A 16,859-nucleotide genomic window follows, 5' to 3' on the forward strand; every position below is an offset into this window, starting at 1 on the left:
ACAGTTTGATATAGTAATTAACGCTCACAAAAATTGAAAAATAATGCATATTAGCGATCATAATTCCAGAAATGTTGTTTCCGGAAGAATAATAATACCATTATGTTAACATACTTTCTATTATAAAAATTTTAGAGCCAATGTGAAATGTTGAATAAATCAAAATGACCTTCGCACCCCGATTGTGATCAACGAAATATTTAGCAATTAACACTCCACGTCTCTGCTATCCAATCAAACTATGAGGGACAATGTACATTGCATTTTAAGATTGAATATAATGACAAACCTGAAATAGGTTAATTTAGAGGAGGATTTGATTACTAGATTTGTCAAGACTGACATTATTCCCCATTGCGATGATTCCGTATTGCCTAAAATTATGTAACGCGTGCAAACAAAACATTAAATTTCCTTCTTTTAGCATCATGTTATATTCACTTTTATAGTTGATACATCTAACGTTAGCACATTTGCTTCTTTAAGTACTGTAGTATGAAGTATATACTGAAGTATGTGTTTAAACCAGTCTACCATAAGCAATCTAAACTTAATTATGGCAATTTTTCAGTTGTGGAAACGCAGTTAAATCGGCCGCACAATCGGTGCTTCCTGTGTGCAAGTGGATACCTGCTTACAAATTCAGGGAGTATCTGTCATCTGATTTGATCGCTGGGATTACCATGGGCATCGTCAATATTCCTCAAGGTAAGATTATGGTATGGTAAAGAGAGTGGGAGGGAAAGAGAGATAGAGAGAGAGGGGGAAAGAGAGAGAGAGAGAGAGAGAGAGAGAGAGAGAGAGAGAGGGGGAGAGGGTGGGAGAGAGAGAGAGAGGGGGGGGGATTGGGTTGGGGAGCACAGAACGCTCCTTCTTTAAGACATCGCTGGTATTATTTCCCCTCAATAAAATTATTATAAGGCAAGTATTCAAGGCATGTCTTCTTACCGTACCCCTATTTTATTTTACTTCACCTGAGCCGAGAGTGAGGAATGTAGCTACAGATCTTTCTAAACTACGTCAGTTTCATGGCATGGATTTGAAACCTGTATACGATGTGGTACATGGTACCACATGAGAAATGAGAAAGGGAGAGAATAAAGGACAGACAGAGAGAGACAGAGAGAGAAACAGAGAGAGAAACAGAGAGAGAGAGACATACAGACAGAGAGACGAAGACAGCGGGAGGGAGGGGAGAGACATAGAGACATACAGAGAGCGACAGAGACAGTAGGAAGGAGGGGAGAGACATAGAGGCAGACCAAGGAGATACTAGGACAGACAGACAGACACAACCAAACTTGCAAGACCGTCGTGAGATAACATGAGACAGAGCGTGTGAATTCTGAAATCTTTAATAGGCAAGCGTGGTATAGTCTAGCTTGGAGAGCAAAACTAATTCGTAAAAATAATTCTTTTGAAAACGTTGTCCACTTGTATTCCTTGCGTGCTTCTGTATAAGCTCTTTAATGCTCCTTCTCTTTCTCTAATATCTATAGCGTCAATGTTAGCTTAGGCACGAGACAGACAAGTTTAGGTAGGGGAATATTTAGAAATCTCGACACTTGAAAAGTCATACTTTATCCCTCATTTTGTATCCTTCAACTCGATGCCAGTGTGCTTGGCGTTGAGGCACAGAAGGGAAAGTAAATACCCATTAAGCCTGAGATGGGAAGAAGAAACGAATGTGGGCTGAACTTCATGATAGTGTTTATTTTTCACAACAAAGTTGCTGGTTGCCACTTGGCTAGTTTCTTATCGTTACCTACTTGGACGAGACTAAAATAAATGACTCTATGCACTTTCTTGATTGATTTTTAATAGGTTAAGTTTTAAAGAGATGGACGGATAATAAGCTCCATGGAAATGGCTAAATATTTATGCTAGTTTCGATTGAGTTGATAAGACCATACATAAACAAATCCACAAACAGACAGTAAATTTTCTGTTTGAATAAAAGTCACTAATCTAAAACTTCATCACGACGCAATAATCCACGAAAAGCATTGTTTTTATCATTATGATAGATTATGTCGATAATCCTTTGCTGTAATTTTTGGTGAGCTTTCATTAGATTAATATGTAAAGAAGACTATATTATGTTCGACTTGTTCGCAGAAAATGAGATTAATTAACACTTCGAGATCAAAATCAATGAATTTATAAAGCATTGGTTACAACGGAACAAACTACATTTATCGTCGTCATAAAAAATCGATTGTTTGATATTCGACCAATGTCTCATCATCCAATGAGAGATAATGTATGTATTGGGTAAAAGTTATCGCAATGTCTCTATCTCCTTCAAAATAATTTTAATGTTATCTTGGTTTTCAATGAAAAATGTATTTAATAAGTATATCGCAAACAAACATGAACTATTTAAACAAGAATTGAGAGAGGGAATGAGATACAGATAAAGGATGAAAGAGGAAGGAATGATTATTTCTTGCTGTGTAAGGAAAATGTTCTCCAAAGCTCTTCATAGTTCTCAAAGTGTTTCGTAGCCAGACAATCTGCTCAAGGGAGTAAACTTCGAACTAATATGAATTTGATGATTCTGATGACAAAGATCGAGGCGCCAAATTGAGCAGCTGCATCAGAACAAAAATTAAGTTTGCAAGGGTTTGAACAAAAGTCATTTGGTTACAGGAGCAATATACCTCAACCCTTTAGTTGGAGAAATCACTTTCTTTTTTTGTTAATGAGGAGTGCCTTTCCTGAGTGGGGTTTAAGTTGGGAGTTTGACAGCCCTGGGGAACAAATGCCACACGCCCCGGCTGTATCAACCCGCAAACCAGTGAGCTAAACATAGAAACGCAATGACATAAAAAGAGCACCCTTGTCGAGTACCTTAATCTAACAGGGGGTCGGGAGTACAAAGACCTAGAGTGGAACTGGCAGGCAGAAGGAACCCAAGAGAAGCTTTCTTGGCAAGGATGTGAGTCAGTATACACGTGAGCTTCACGGATGATATGAACAAGGATTAGTGTACACAAGTCGAAAGAGAGAGGGGAGGGGGAAGGGGGGTAGAGAGAAAGAGAGAGGGAAAGACAGACAAACACAGAGAGAGAGAGAGAGAGAGAGAGAGAGAGAGAGAGAGAGAGTGAGGGGGTGGGTGGGTGGGAGGGAGAGAGATGGAGGGGGAGGCTAGGGGAGCTGTGAAATTGCATTAATCGTTTAAGCGCCACCCCGAACCCCTCTCCACCATTGCATTTCTCTTTACTCTCATCGGCCATGAAAATGAGGCCTATAGGGATAAAAATATTATTTCCTTAAGAAAATGATCTGAAGAATGTGCCTGTGAACATTAATGATTGCATAGATAATTATTTTCACTTAAATAAAATACAGAATAAAGCTTCATACACAGAATGATACGCTGTTGAATCAAGGCTTGGTGACTCATTAGGAGGCTCTCAAAACCCATCACAACAATTTAGTTATAAAAGCCTATTTATCATAAGCAAGCGATACGATTTAAGACTATAAGAAAGCAATATTTCATTTTCAACAATTTAATATTGTTGGCATCGTCTCGTTTTCATTGCCCTGACTTTTTTCTGATCAGGAAGATGACATATCGTTACTAGACGTCGTGGCAGCAGACAACCATATCCTCACACACACTGCCTGTAATTATAGAGAGGAAATTCCCTCGATCTAACGCAATTTGAACATGACCCAACCGTAATGTAGCCTGGATAATTTTAGCCGTACCCGGATGTGTTTCTATGGTAACACCGGGGGGACTTCATTAATGTATTTAGAATCCTCAATGTATCTTCCTTACGACTTGGCGATGGGTTGACGGTTTCTTCAAGAGTGTGTGCTGTGTACTGTGTATTGTCAACTTCACCTTTGGCCGTTGTTTTGGCCCATAAAATATTCTAGAATGCTTGGAATAAATACGTATTTAGACCTTATCACAACTTCCTGAAAATGACATCATATTCAACTTATCTTAACGTAGTCGCTGCCAATGTTTATTTTTTCCCTTCAATTTAAGACTCCGTCCTAATAAGACAAGTCTAACAGATGCAATTATTGTCAGACCGATCAAAGAACGATGCGGAGATAGTGAATAAGGCTCTAAGATAATTTTATGTTAAAATCGTCCGCCTCTTAATAAAAAAAGATGAGTAATTTATATTTACTTCCCATATCTCGTGCCAAGTGTTATGTTATTCTCATGAACATACTGCCCATGATTATTTTCTTGAGGTTAAAATTTCGGTCAAATACAACTTTAATGGCATTCACACAGGATGGGGGAGGCCAGCAGGCTGTTTGTGACGTCACAAGAATGGGGGAAACTGAAGTTGACATTTTGACCCGCAGAAAACAGACGAAAGAAATTGAAAGTTTGTCACGTGGTAATGAAATTATTAATCATCGGAAAATTACCTTATTCCTTTCCCCTGACCCCTACCTTCAGTTAATACAAACGAGTTTCCGATGTTCTGTAAATTAGTTAGAGACGGGCGACTTTTTAAGGTTGAGTTCTCAAGGGAATTGCATGGAAATTGCCAAGACACTGACATGAATAGTCACATGATGATGCGGTTAGTATCGGGTCGCTGCATTCGGTTAAGAAGGAATTAATATTTCGCCAAAAGTATGATCAGGTTTTAAGGGAGTAGTGGTTGAAACTGTCCCCTTAGCGACTTGGCAAAGACAAAAATACCCATTTCTTAGTATGTTGCCAAAATGTAAAAATAAAAACCAATTTGCCCCTCCCGAGAAAACCCCAAAGGAATGAGATGAGCAATAGTATATTTTTCTTGAGAGGGATTGTGTAGTCTCTTAATGGACAACAGCTGAAATACAGATGATGTGTCATTTCGTAACTATGACCTCTAGAAGAAACCAGTAGAAGAACTAATGTCATGCCGCCCCTGCCCCCTCTCCCGATACGTGCCAGGACCCAAAATGCCCCCAAATACACGTATTTCATTGTTCTAAAGTAAAATCATAATACAAACAAAAGGTGAAAGGATACCCCCTCCCCACACACACACAAGACAAGGATAATCATTACTTGGTCACAAAGTCATATACCAAGTGAAACCAGTAAAAGTCCTCCATGACAGGAATTGGAACTGTAGATAATATTAGTCCTTCACATAGGGTTGCGTACATCTTCAGGGAAATCTACAACTGTGTGTCATCAATCGTACACAACACTTTGACCAAACGTTACAAACCCCAAGATGGCCCAGGGGATGGGAGGGGGCAAATGTATTACAAAATTGAGAAATCCTGAAGGGGGAAAAAAAAAAAAAAAAAAAGCGTTTTAAGGAAATTCATTTCGGACATTGATCTCTTACTTTCATTTCTTTAAGGAAGTAATAGATCATGTGAATTTGAGTGTTTCCTATTGATGCATGCAGCACTTTGGTTGATAGGCGCCTATAAGCACATTATTTATTTACTTTTTATCAGCAGTGGCCAAATTAGCAGTTTGAATGACGTACTAGCAACAACAAATATTATGGTACCACTGACGTTGCAGTCCAATATTCCTATCAAAATAATTTGGACTCTGCGTTTGTTGTATCACCTCCATCTTATGTTGTCCACTGTTTTCATAAACATCTCCATGTAAACGAACTGGGTGTGCGTACATTACGTCAAAATGTCTAATTAAGCTTAAGCTGAATCTTAAATCAAACAATACCGTTAACCTTTTGCAATGACAAAGTTATTATGATTCACTTCCACTGCGTATATAATATCTTATCACTGACTGCTATTTTCATACCTACGTCACATGGCCTGTCATCTGAGGTCAGTATGTAATCTCAAATTGCTCTATCGTTCTGAACAATAAGCAACTAAAATCCCTTGTTTTCAGTAGGGACTATAAGTCATACTTCTATAGCCTTGCTTTGCTTTACTTGAATGACCTGGAAGTTAAATGTAGGGCAATGTGTTTGAGGTCATTTGGTCATCCCCATGATTATTGTCACTAATCCAATATCCTGAAAGGATGAGCCCCAGAGGTTGTAGAATGGTCACCTTGCACCCCTCGGTAGCTACCTCGCACTCACCAGAGACATATGAGCACCACTGACCCGTGATATCTAGGTTTCCAATTGTGGAATCGCGATGCGTGAACTGAAGAGGGTCGTATAGTATTGCACGCGTGAAATTTAATAAATCAAATACGATGGTGATGGGAAAGTTTAGAGGCAAAAATAATATTTTCTGCTGCTTGCATTGTCATTGCATGTGATCTGTGTAGCCAATCTACTACTTTTCATAAGTTGCATTGTCATGCTGTGTATATAATATCTTGTCATGAAACGAATTATCTCATGATTGTATTCACATTGTCTGCCACAACAGCCGATGTCTTGTATCGAACGAATATTTTTCCATTAAACACAAATGTATTCCATAATATCTGTTTGAATGCTTTCGTGAAAGATTTTACGAAATTGATTCGTTTTCATATCAATTCATTTTCCAAAGAGAATTATCATTGGTAATTTGAATATCCAGTATGTGTTTGAACTAAACTGAACTAGATTTTAGCGGGGGACTTCCGGTCCCTGAGTCTAAAAGGCTATAATTCGACCTACTTCTGTATATCATTGTCTGTCCTTTCGAAATTCGATCTGTGATATCAGATTAATTATGTCTAGCCTCTAGTCATCATGGTTTCAAATTAATAATACTTAGACCGTTAAAATAATTATTACTGTCAGTTCCAACTTAAGATTCTTCTATTTTTGTCTGTTTTTGCCTGTCTGTTTTTTGTTGTTGCTTGTCTGTTGTTCCTTTTGTATTGTATAACACACCTTTGTTGTCAGTTGTGTGCCTATCATAAGCTGTTTAAACCTTGATGGTTTAGTAAAACTTCAAAGTCGTGTCACCTGAAGGTCAAAAATATATCAGCATCGCCCTAACTATAACTCTATCTAACACCTATAATCCGATTTCAGGTGAGGGCAATAATAATAATCCCACTATGATAATTACGAGTCTTCCTCCCTTCTATCTGCTGATTATCTTCAACTCCCTTTCCATCGTTCAAAATGTTCTATTCACGATTTTTAAAATCATTTATTGATCTACTCTGACATACTATTCATTAAACAGTTTCTGTATTTTATCTATTTATTGAAAGTATTTATTTTACAGATTTAAACGTCTTGTGCAACTACATCTTCTTTTTTTTTATTAAACGTGCATGTCTAAGAATATCATAGAATCTTTTTGAAATTTCGTGATTAAAAGCAATGTTTAAAAACGTTCCTGCAGAGATAAAAAATAGTTTTCATGTCTCGCAATTTTCCCCGAGAGGTGTTTTTAAAAAATGATGTGAAAATTAGCTAGTTAAAGATTCAGACCATGAAACTATCGTAACAATTATATTCCATACAGAAATGAGCCCCGACGATAAATGATCGTCCTTGACAAGCATTTCCTTTACTTCTGTCGAGCTGGGGTATTTATAGGAATAGTTTTCATGTTCATGCATCTCTGAAAGTTTGTTAAAAGATAACAGATTTTTCATGTAAAAAAAACGTAATCTTTGCAAACCAAGCACGCTGGTGACTCATTTATTAAATAAACTTGGAACAGGCGAGGCTGCACACGTGGGAGGATAATAAGACGAAAGGGGGTATGGAGATAGAGAGAGGGGGAGGGTGGAAAGAGAGAGAGGGGGGCGGGGGGGGGGGAGAGAGAAAGAAAAAGAGAGAGAGAGATAGAGAGGGGGAGAGGGATAGACAGACATACAGACCGACAGACAGAAACAGAGACAGACAGATAGAGACCAAGAGATAGATAAGCGAGACGAACTCGACTTATGACAAATGGTGCAGAGGTCTATGAAGATAGCATCAGCTAATAGCGACTTTAGAAGATGAGGGTACATGAGAAAATATATAAAGGGATATCAAACCTGGAGATATTATAAAATGAAAATAAAAATCGACTAATCTATGAAAGATAGGTTCCGATATGGCACCGGCACCAGATATTAGAAAATAGAAATCCAGATCGACAGGCAAACGTACATAATATTACAAGATACATATATTATAGCTGTATCAGCAGGTGTTTAAATTTGAAACATAAAGAGCGAAAAGATGAATAAGAAGAGAACAAAATATAGAGAGGAAAAGAGAACTCAAAGAGGCATGCAATACAGGAGGTGCCTGGGAGGAGCGTGGTAATTCCACTACGTGTGTTCCCCTAATCCATGATTTCAATGAGGCACACCATAACTCAACAGAAGTGTTCTCTGTGAGATATAGGTGAAGCATCCGTTTAACTTGACTTCCTCACCCTTCTTAATCCCCTATACCCCCTCTTAATCCTTTCATCAGTTTGGTGACATACTGCTCCTATTCAGACTATCAATGTCTAATTCAAGCATCCAATTATCCATTTAAGCTGAAAACCCAGACAAAAAATATCTTCAAAATTCAAAGTAACATTCATACAGTGATTCATAGCGTCTGAGTCGTTGAAGATTGCAGTAATATTGTATGGTATTATCACTGTATTGCTTTTTGTTTATATACTTGTTTCTGATGTTTGTATTTCTGGATTTACTGATCAAACATTCCAGATGCATTGGTAACATTACTCACATGATGTTAGGAAAAATGTGATCAGTGGCTTTAAGGGTATACTGGCGTCATGGAAGGAGGGTGGGTGCACCGTACGAGGAGGCGCGTTAGCTCAGTCGGTAGAGCAGTGGTTTCGTAATCCGGCGACCCGGGCTCGAAACCAAGGCGATGAACCAGTGCCCTTTGGTAAGGCATTAATCCTCATTACCAAGTCCCTCAGAGAAGACCTTATGCCGTCGGTCTTCTGGTTGCTTACTAACAAGCATTTATTGCTTTCTTAGCAGTCAGATGAAATAACCACTACTGGGAATGATGTAGTGATAGGGGTAGTAAAATCACGTTACCACTATTTTCCTCTCCATTCTTTTTTCTCTTTTGTATCTATCTTCTTGCTCTGTTTTCGTCATACGATGTGGGGTGGGAGAGGGAGACACGTGCCCCCATGCCCCCGTATGCACTCCACTGACTATGATGCACTAGCAATGATTTAAAAAAATAAAATATTATTTGAAATTAGAAAAGGGAATTCTCCAACACTAGTTTAAACAAAAATACATAATCCATGGAAAATCATACCTTGCCAACATTTGCGCTCTTGATCCGCCGTTTATAGATCAATGTCGCCTTGTTAAGCAAACCCGGTTCATGCAAAGTACAAATGATCCACTAATTTTCCCCCGTCCTTGGCTCCGGATTGCCCCTCTTTGCACATACACCATTGTCATGATAAATCATGAATCATGGATTAAGCAAAACTAACAATGTCAAGAATAGAGTCAAGCAGACGATACGTACCAATCCGTTTCCCCCCTCCCGATTCTATGTTGTCAGCAGCTGTCGAAGGATGCTGTTCAAGGTGACATTAGTGTGATGTCTGCTGCATAATTATCGCACAGTCATTATGAATATCAAATAAGATCTTGATTTTTGCTAGTCTATTCCTGTTCCTGAACATTAAAGAGGAAGGGAAAGGGGTAATACAGGGAATTTGATCCGAAAGGAAGGGGTTTGCGAAGCCATTATGGAGTGATTTTGCTGTTGAATGATCAAAGATGGTAAACCTTCTCGCTAGAATGTGAATGGGCAAGAATCTTTAGTTTTTGTTTTAATAATGGCACCATCATCAATTGTTCACCCGCCTTCTTTATTTCTTCCCATGATAACATTAATGCTAACATTTGAATAAAGTCTGCGTTTGATTATCATGTTATTCAATGTGTTATTTACTTTTGTGCGTGTATTTTTTTTGGGAGGGGGGGGGGGCTCCTTTTAATTAACGTATTATTTCAGGTTATGGAAGCTCTCGTTCACAATCTTGTGTTTAAGTAATCGGGTAATCTAATGTATGCAGCGACTGTAACAAAAATTTCAAGATAGTATCATAATCATGTTTTTAAAATAATTGTTTCGTTTTCAATAGGTCTTGCCTATTCCATCCTTGCCGGACTACCTGCTGTTTACGGTCTCTACACTACGTTCTTTCCTGTTCTTATCTACTTCTTCATGGGTACATCCAAACATCTCTCTATGGGTAAGGATTTGTTGAAGATTTAAGATGATAACATGATTATTCCTGTCAAAATAACTATCATTGAAATGGATCAAGGATGATCTTTGTTATTTATTTACATTCCGTTACTTGTAAATGAATGAAATACAGACCATCAAATCTAAATGCAATCCAAGGAAACATGTAGGCCTACATTTTATTTTTCAATTATCAATACGTTAACCAGTCCTCATCCATGTCTCCGATCCTAATTTTTCATATCTTGTTACCGTGACGGATCATCGATCACTTTCATTATTTTGTTGCATCAGCAATTACACAGATATTGTAAAAAGTTTGTCATGGTTTTTTTAGTGAATCTCATCAACCTTAGACGTTTGCCTTTAGTTCATAGTGAGCCTCTACTTAACACTCTTTAACTGACCCAAATTTTTACATCCTCTATGATGGTTGATCCGTCGACAGGAGGGAAGGGGGGGGGGGGGGGTTGAGGGCATGTTCCGTCGAACGTGCTGCATAATCCCGAGTCTATTTGGGGAGGGGTGCCCCCAATTTGCTCAAAGATCTGACAATAATTACTCTCTTTAAGAGAGACATACTAGGCTATCCAAGGTTATTTGGGAATATAATGAACACAATGATAATTTTGACCAACTGCTATGTCCAAATTGTTCTGGTATTGCAAGAGTGGACGCCTGATCCCAATGCTCTCTTCCGCTCATAATCACCCTTAACTTAATGTCACATGTTTGAATTTTAACTCCCCTGCTTATCTCCGAAGACCACATTTGAAACATTAATTCGTTGCAGGTACCTTTGCTGTGGTGAGTCTGATGTGCCGTGAAACCGTTGGCCGAGTCCTGATGGAGCGTTTTCCCTCCGCCTCTGCGCTGGAGATGGGTCCGCCTCTCGACCTGGAGACGGGTCCGCCTGGAGACAATTTTCAACTCAACGGGACGCATTCGGGCGACGGCCACAATCATGGCGGCACCGACATCGAAGAGGAGAGGGTGAAGATACACGTCGCTCTCTGTCTCATCGTCGGTATCCTACAGGTACAAATCATTATGACGATACGAAGCAATGATAAATTAAACGATGTGTCGATATGCGCTGTATTAAAGTTGTCAGGAATAACGACAAAAGTTACATCCATGATTAGGGGCTCGTTTGTAAAACAGGAATTAGGCCCCTTTGATTGAGTCTGACGAAGAAGGGGGAAAGGGGAAAAAGGAAGAATTAATTAACGGGAAAAGGGTAGGAGTAGTTGGAGGAGACGATGATTGATGATGATGATGAGAATAGTAGTGATGAAGTAGAAAAGGAAGAAAAGGAAGAATTAGGAGAAGAAGAAGGAGGAGGAGAAGAAAAAAAGAAGATTGTGATAAAGAGGGGGTGGACGGCACGTTTCATGAAGAAGAAGAAAATGATAAGATAACCAGAACAATTGAGAACAAAATAAAATTTGACAAAAGAAATTGTAAAAGAAAGGCTGAGAACACAAAGGAGATGAAAGAGTATGAATGAACAGCACCATAAAAATGTCATTAATCCTTCTTTATTCCATCCAGGTTCTGATGGGTATTTGTCGATGTGGCTTTGTGACTGTATACCTCTCTGAGGCCTTGGTACGTGCCTTCACTACAGGAGCAGCCTTCCATGTACTGACCAGTCAAGTTCCATCGGCTCTAGGTATCAATGTCCCTGGAAGATCGCTTGATGACAAGACCCCGGAAATCGTATTTGTAAGTTGATTTCTTTTCCACCTTTATAGTACTCAGTGAATGAGCCTAAGTCCCTGCCTAGGTGTTCACCAATTTGGACATTTAGGTGCTCTTGAGGTTTCTGAAAGACACGATATCATCATTATTCTATGCAAGTTTGCGTCTGCGTTGTTTGAGTTGCATCTCGATTCCTTGTGTCTTTCATTTTGACAGGCTGTGTGGTAAACTGTTTTTGTTTCCAAACGGACCCTGGAAACATTTATAAGCCCTTCTTTGAAGATTCGATCAGTATTCAAGGAGCTAAAATGATATTTAACATGTATTGTATTGATAATATATTCCGTCGTGAGGAAGGCTTTAGGGAGAAAATGCTGATTATTTTGCATGACGCTATTGTGTTGACGATAATGATCCTTTCCAAAAATCGTGAGAAACATGAGGGCGCTACAATCTTCATAATCTGAGATCGATGAAGATAAGACCCAAGATTAGACAATGGATGCTATTTTAAGGAAGCACAATAGTTTGTAATATCCCAAGTCATGTTACGTGCAGACCGCATTAAAAGTGCAGGGGAATGAAATAGGATCTGAGATGGATTAATCCAGTGATTTCCACAATTATTGATCCCGTAAATTGATTAGATTTAAGGGGAAGTCAGGGCGTCCATGCAGGATCAGTGACCAAATCATGAATAACAATATGATGAAATAAGCATTGTTATCAGAAGAGTAGATCTAATGTTCGACCACACATTTAAAGTACAGGGTGCATTTAAAAGTATTTGATTGTAATTCATATCTTTTCGAAACTTTAATATCGGGGATTTTGGATATTACCTATAATAAGAGAAAACATTCGGATTTATAAATATTATAAATATCTGCAGTTTCAATCTAAGAAGCGACGGAAACCAACACACGGACGATGTACGATGCTCAATGGAATAGATACATCATAACGTATGAATATCTTTAGTCTAAGTCAACTAAGAAGACAATACTATACAGATTACATTCATGTCTGTTGATTAAAAGGTTACCATATTTACTTACCGGGTCAGATAGTAAGATTAAATCATTCTACTCGCTTGATATCATAATTAAAACCCTAAACTCGATTGAAATGAAATGAATAACTTATCAGATTTATGAGATATCCTATAGTGGTTTCTTTCTCAGTAGGAACCCGTTTCAATTTTCCATTGATCCGAACCGTCACTCGCTGAGTAGACCAAATAATACTGGTAACACTGGATCATCTTTCTGCTCTAATTACTGGATTGTCTCGAAATAACAATGGAGTATCAATTTCCAACCACGTCTTCTGTATCAATTTGGGAAACCAACATGATTATTCCATTTCCTTCGGTTCTTATCGCATCTAAAATATGACGTAATTGATATCGATAAAGCTGGATTGCACGATCCGACATGATCGAGAATATTTGGGTTAGATAATAGTTCTTGGACTTGCATAATCAACCACATTTGCATGTGACAGACTTGTGAATATTTTGTTATAATCTATTTAATCAACTCAAATCCATTCAAATTATGTTTTTGGTTGTCATGAAGAATATTTTAACTTGCCTAATCTCCTCATATTATAACAAATATATGTGCGGATTGTTGTCAGAATGTCCACTTTACATGGTATAGACCAGTGACAATGTCTTATCTTATATGTGCCCTAAAAATGTACATGTATTTGAAACTGTAATGCAGGTCTGCTCTATCTGTAGTTAGTCGATTCATGGCATATTATTGATAAAACAAAAAATAAACAAATAACAAACAAAAATAAATGTGTACGGTTGTCGATACTTTATGTGTTAGTTCTCACACACGAAAAATCATCATCATCATAACAACTCGTCATATTTAACACTAATTTCCCCTGAGCAGCCAAAAGTCCAAATATCATATTGACTCTCAAGCAGGCAATATTTTGATAAATTATGAAAACAAAATATTTATTGTCCTATTTCTGGTATCTTTTCTAAGACAAAGAATATATTGAAGCGGGACAGGAACATGAAACAGCATGGTTTTTAAGCCTATACAATTAAAATTATAACGCTACTTTAACTAATATCACTGAAATAGAAAATAATTCGTAGTGTGAGTGCAGTGTCAGGCATGCAGACTAGCATCATCTCAGAAACTTGGTTTAAACAACAAAATTTCAATAAGGGAGAACTTGAATTCAGCCCGAATCTATTCCAATTCCCTTCTTCCAAAACAGGATTTTTGTGTTTTGTTGCTACCTAAGTTCAGTCAATGAGAATAGTATGTTTATCAGGAGCAGAGGAAGGCTATTTTCAGGAGCAAAAGATGGTTATCTAGTTGAATGTCCGCACTCCACCCCATGATGATGTCCTTCTTTAACATTCACTCTTTGTCTCGTGATTATGGCGGTGTATTATTCATTTCTTGCCGAACCTCTTTCTGACCTCATAATATTCCCCGCAGCTACCGATAAATGCCCCCGTAAATGCCACCTTGATTTAGAACAAATCGTCTCAACTCTTCACCGAGAACCATGTTAAAGGTGCTATGTCCCATTTGCAGCCAACATCAAATTATGTAGAACTTTGCAAAAATTATGAATATGTCACGTATGTCCTATCTGTGAAATTCAAATTATGCAAGGAAACCCGTTTACTTTCTAGACTTCACTGTCAGACACTATTGAACTGATTTCATTTTTTTCTTTGGTGATAAAATGAGCTGTAAAGGGTACATGAGCATTTGTCGATATCAATAACCCACTTCTTGTAATGGCCATAATTAAATTTTCCGCAGCACAAAACGTACACTGTTCAGTACAAGGTTCTGAAAATCAGATTATTCACTAATTAAAAAGGATTGCCATCCCTAAAGTTGATTCGACAACTAATGCTCGTTATTTTGCACAAAAAGACATATTCAAGCCCTTCCTTTTTGAGGGAAGTTCTAAATTAGTGTTATCTTTCCTTTTTTGGCCTGCAAATTGGACATAGTACCTTTAAAGGGTATATTTAACGCAAGAGCGATGACTCAAAATCACTCTAAAATGTTTGTGGCAACAAGATAACCATGAAAAAAGAAACCATGGGTGACATTTTGTCTACGTGCGTAATAGACGATTTTTTTCCCTAAAATTATGATAACCATGAATAGAAAATAGGAGGGACATGTCTCAGTAAATACAAGGATGGTCATTTTGCTTTATATTGGCCTTTATTTTTACATTTCAGGAGGGATTTCATGCCTCATGTCTTGTCTGTCACTTTCACATCCACTCGAAAACATTTCTGAAAAAACTAAACCTTCTAGATATCGACTTGTGATTTTGACCCATGCTACGTCATTAAAGCGTCTCATGACGACTGTGACGTAAGTACATGCAGATAACCTTTTCCCCTGACCGACTTTCTCTCATCATGTCTCTCTCTGCATTACGTATAGGTATGGAAACATCTCTTGACTCATCTGGGCGACAGCAACACAGCAACAATCATCATCTTCATGATATCATTCGGTGTGATCTTCCTGACCAAGGAGATCATTGAAAAGTTTAAGCACAGGATCAAGTTCAACGTCCCCATCGAGCTCATCGTGGTAAGTTATATTTTTTGGCAACAGACGTTATAGAAAAGGTCATCGTGGTCAGTCAGGCAAGCCTCGGCGAAGGAAACCTACAACATGTTAAATGTCCCGCGACTTCCTTTAATTTTTTCTCTCAATAACAGATTTAATGGAAAAAAATAAAAATTGAGAGGGATGAAAAGTCACTGTGCGTTGAGAATATTTCATAAATGACCTCATGAATTAGTAAACCATGGCTTAAATCAAGATGCTTAATTCTTCAATATCTTTTTTTTCCTTTAGAACAACATCAACAAATAATAAATGGAAGAAATCGACAGTGGTCAAAGGGCGGTAATCGAGCACATTATTGAATTTGAAATATGGCAACATTCAAAGAACACCTGACATAATGCGATCATAATAATTAAGAAGAAAAATAATATAGAAATAATTTTTTTCCCCTCCATATTTTTCCCTCCACAGGGATTTTATTAATTTTCATTTGAAACATATTAACAAAAATGTTAATATATATTCAAGGTAATTTACATTATTTATAACATAAGTAAAATTGGCTTCTCAAGATACAAGTATTGTTGAACTGTTGAGTTAACAGAAAACTAACAAATCAATAATTCATTTCTGATATTCATGGAAAGAAAAAAAATACAGAAAAAACATGGAAATAATAATACAAATTTACAAATATCAACCGACCAACGTATCAAAATTGTAAAAGTTTGATTGAGGGAGAGCAGATTTTTTTTTCTTTTCTCGCAGGGACCTCTGCATCTTATAATTATAATATGACGTCACGTCTGGTTGAACTTCATCCTTTTATTAATCATTATTTCCTTTATTGCTCCATGAATAAAGGTGATGTCATTACTAATTAGGGTTGATCCAAATGTATCAAGGCTGCTCTACACGGACACAGACTGAATATTAATCCTTTTCCCCTTACCATACTAAAATTAGGGTGACGCTAAAATAATTTTGGTAAAATAGACATCCAAGATAGCTTCAAAATTAATCATTTCTATGGAAACCGCATATCTTTTTAATTTTGTTTTACAATTAGAAAGAACAAAAATAATTTCAGAGGTAACTGAAACAAAAAGGGAAAGGTAAAATTGTAAATGAAATTTAAGCGAGCATAGTGACTAAGATGATTTGAGAAATATTTTTTTCCCAATTAATGAAGATCTTTTGGCGAAATTGGTCATAATTTAATTCTCCCAACAATGAAGGCCACTCGTCCAATCTTCAAACTGCAAAGGTGACTACGAACGGAATCATTTTTGAAATTTCATAAAATGGACAGAAAGTTTGCGCCATTTGTTTTAATTATAAGAATAATGATTGTTTTAAAGGAGAAGCAAGTCTTTACATGTTGGATGATCTATAGACTTGAACGATTGATGCCGACACGGTCTAGCCAGGGCCTATATTAACACACACG

General features: G+C 37.5%; 1 protein-coding gene across 1 annotated transcript in view; it reads left to right on the plus strand.

The window, feature by feature from the left end:
• The window catches only part of LOC115929285 (prestin-like), a 30,494-nt gene that overhangs the window by 1,265 nt on the left and 12,370 nt on the right, over window positions 1–16,859 (plus strand). The window contains exons 2-6 of the mRNA XM_030997997.1: window positions 572–708; window positions 10,009–10,119; window positions 10,909–11,153; window positions 11,670–11,843; window positions 15,275–15,427. Coding sequence (XP_030853857.1) covers window positions 572–708; window positions 10,009–10,119; window positions 10,909–11,153; window positions 11,670–11,843; window positions 15,275–15,427 — 820 coding nt within the window. The remainder of the gene's footprint in view (window positions 1–571; window positions 709–10,008; window positions 10,120–10,908; window positions 11,154–11,669; window positions 11,844–15,274; window positions 15,428–16,859) is intronic.

This window comes from Strongylocentrotus purpuratus, unplaced genomic scaffold (assembly GCF_000002235.5).
Source record: "Strongylocentrotus purpuratus isolate Spur 01 unplaced genomic scaffold, Spur_5.0 spur5_contig_858, whole genome shotgun sequence".
In the NCBI taxonomy this organism is placed as follows: Eukaryota; Metazoa; Echinodermata; class Echinoidea; order Camarodonta; family Strongylocentrotidae; genus Strongylocentrotus; species Strongylocentrotus purpuratus.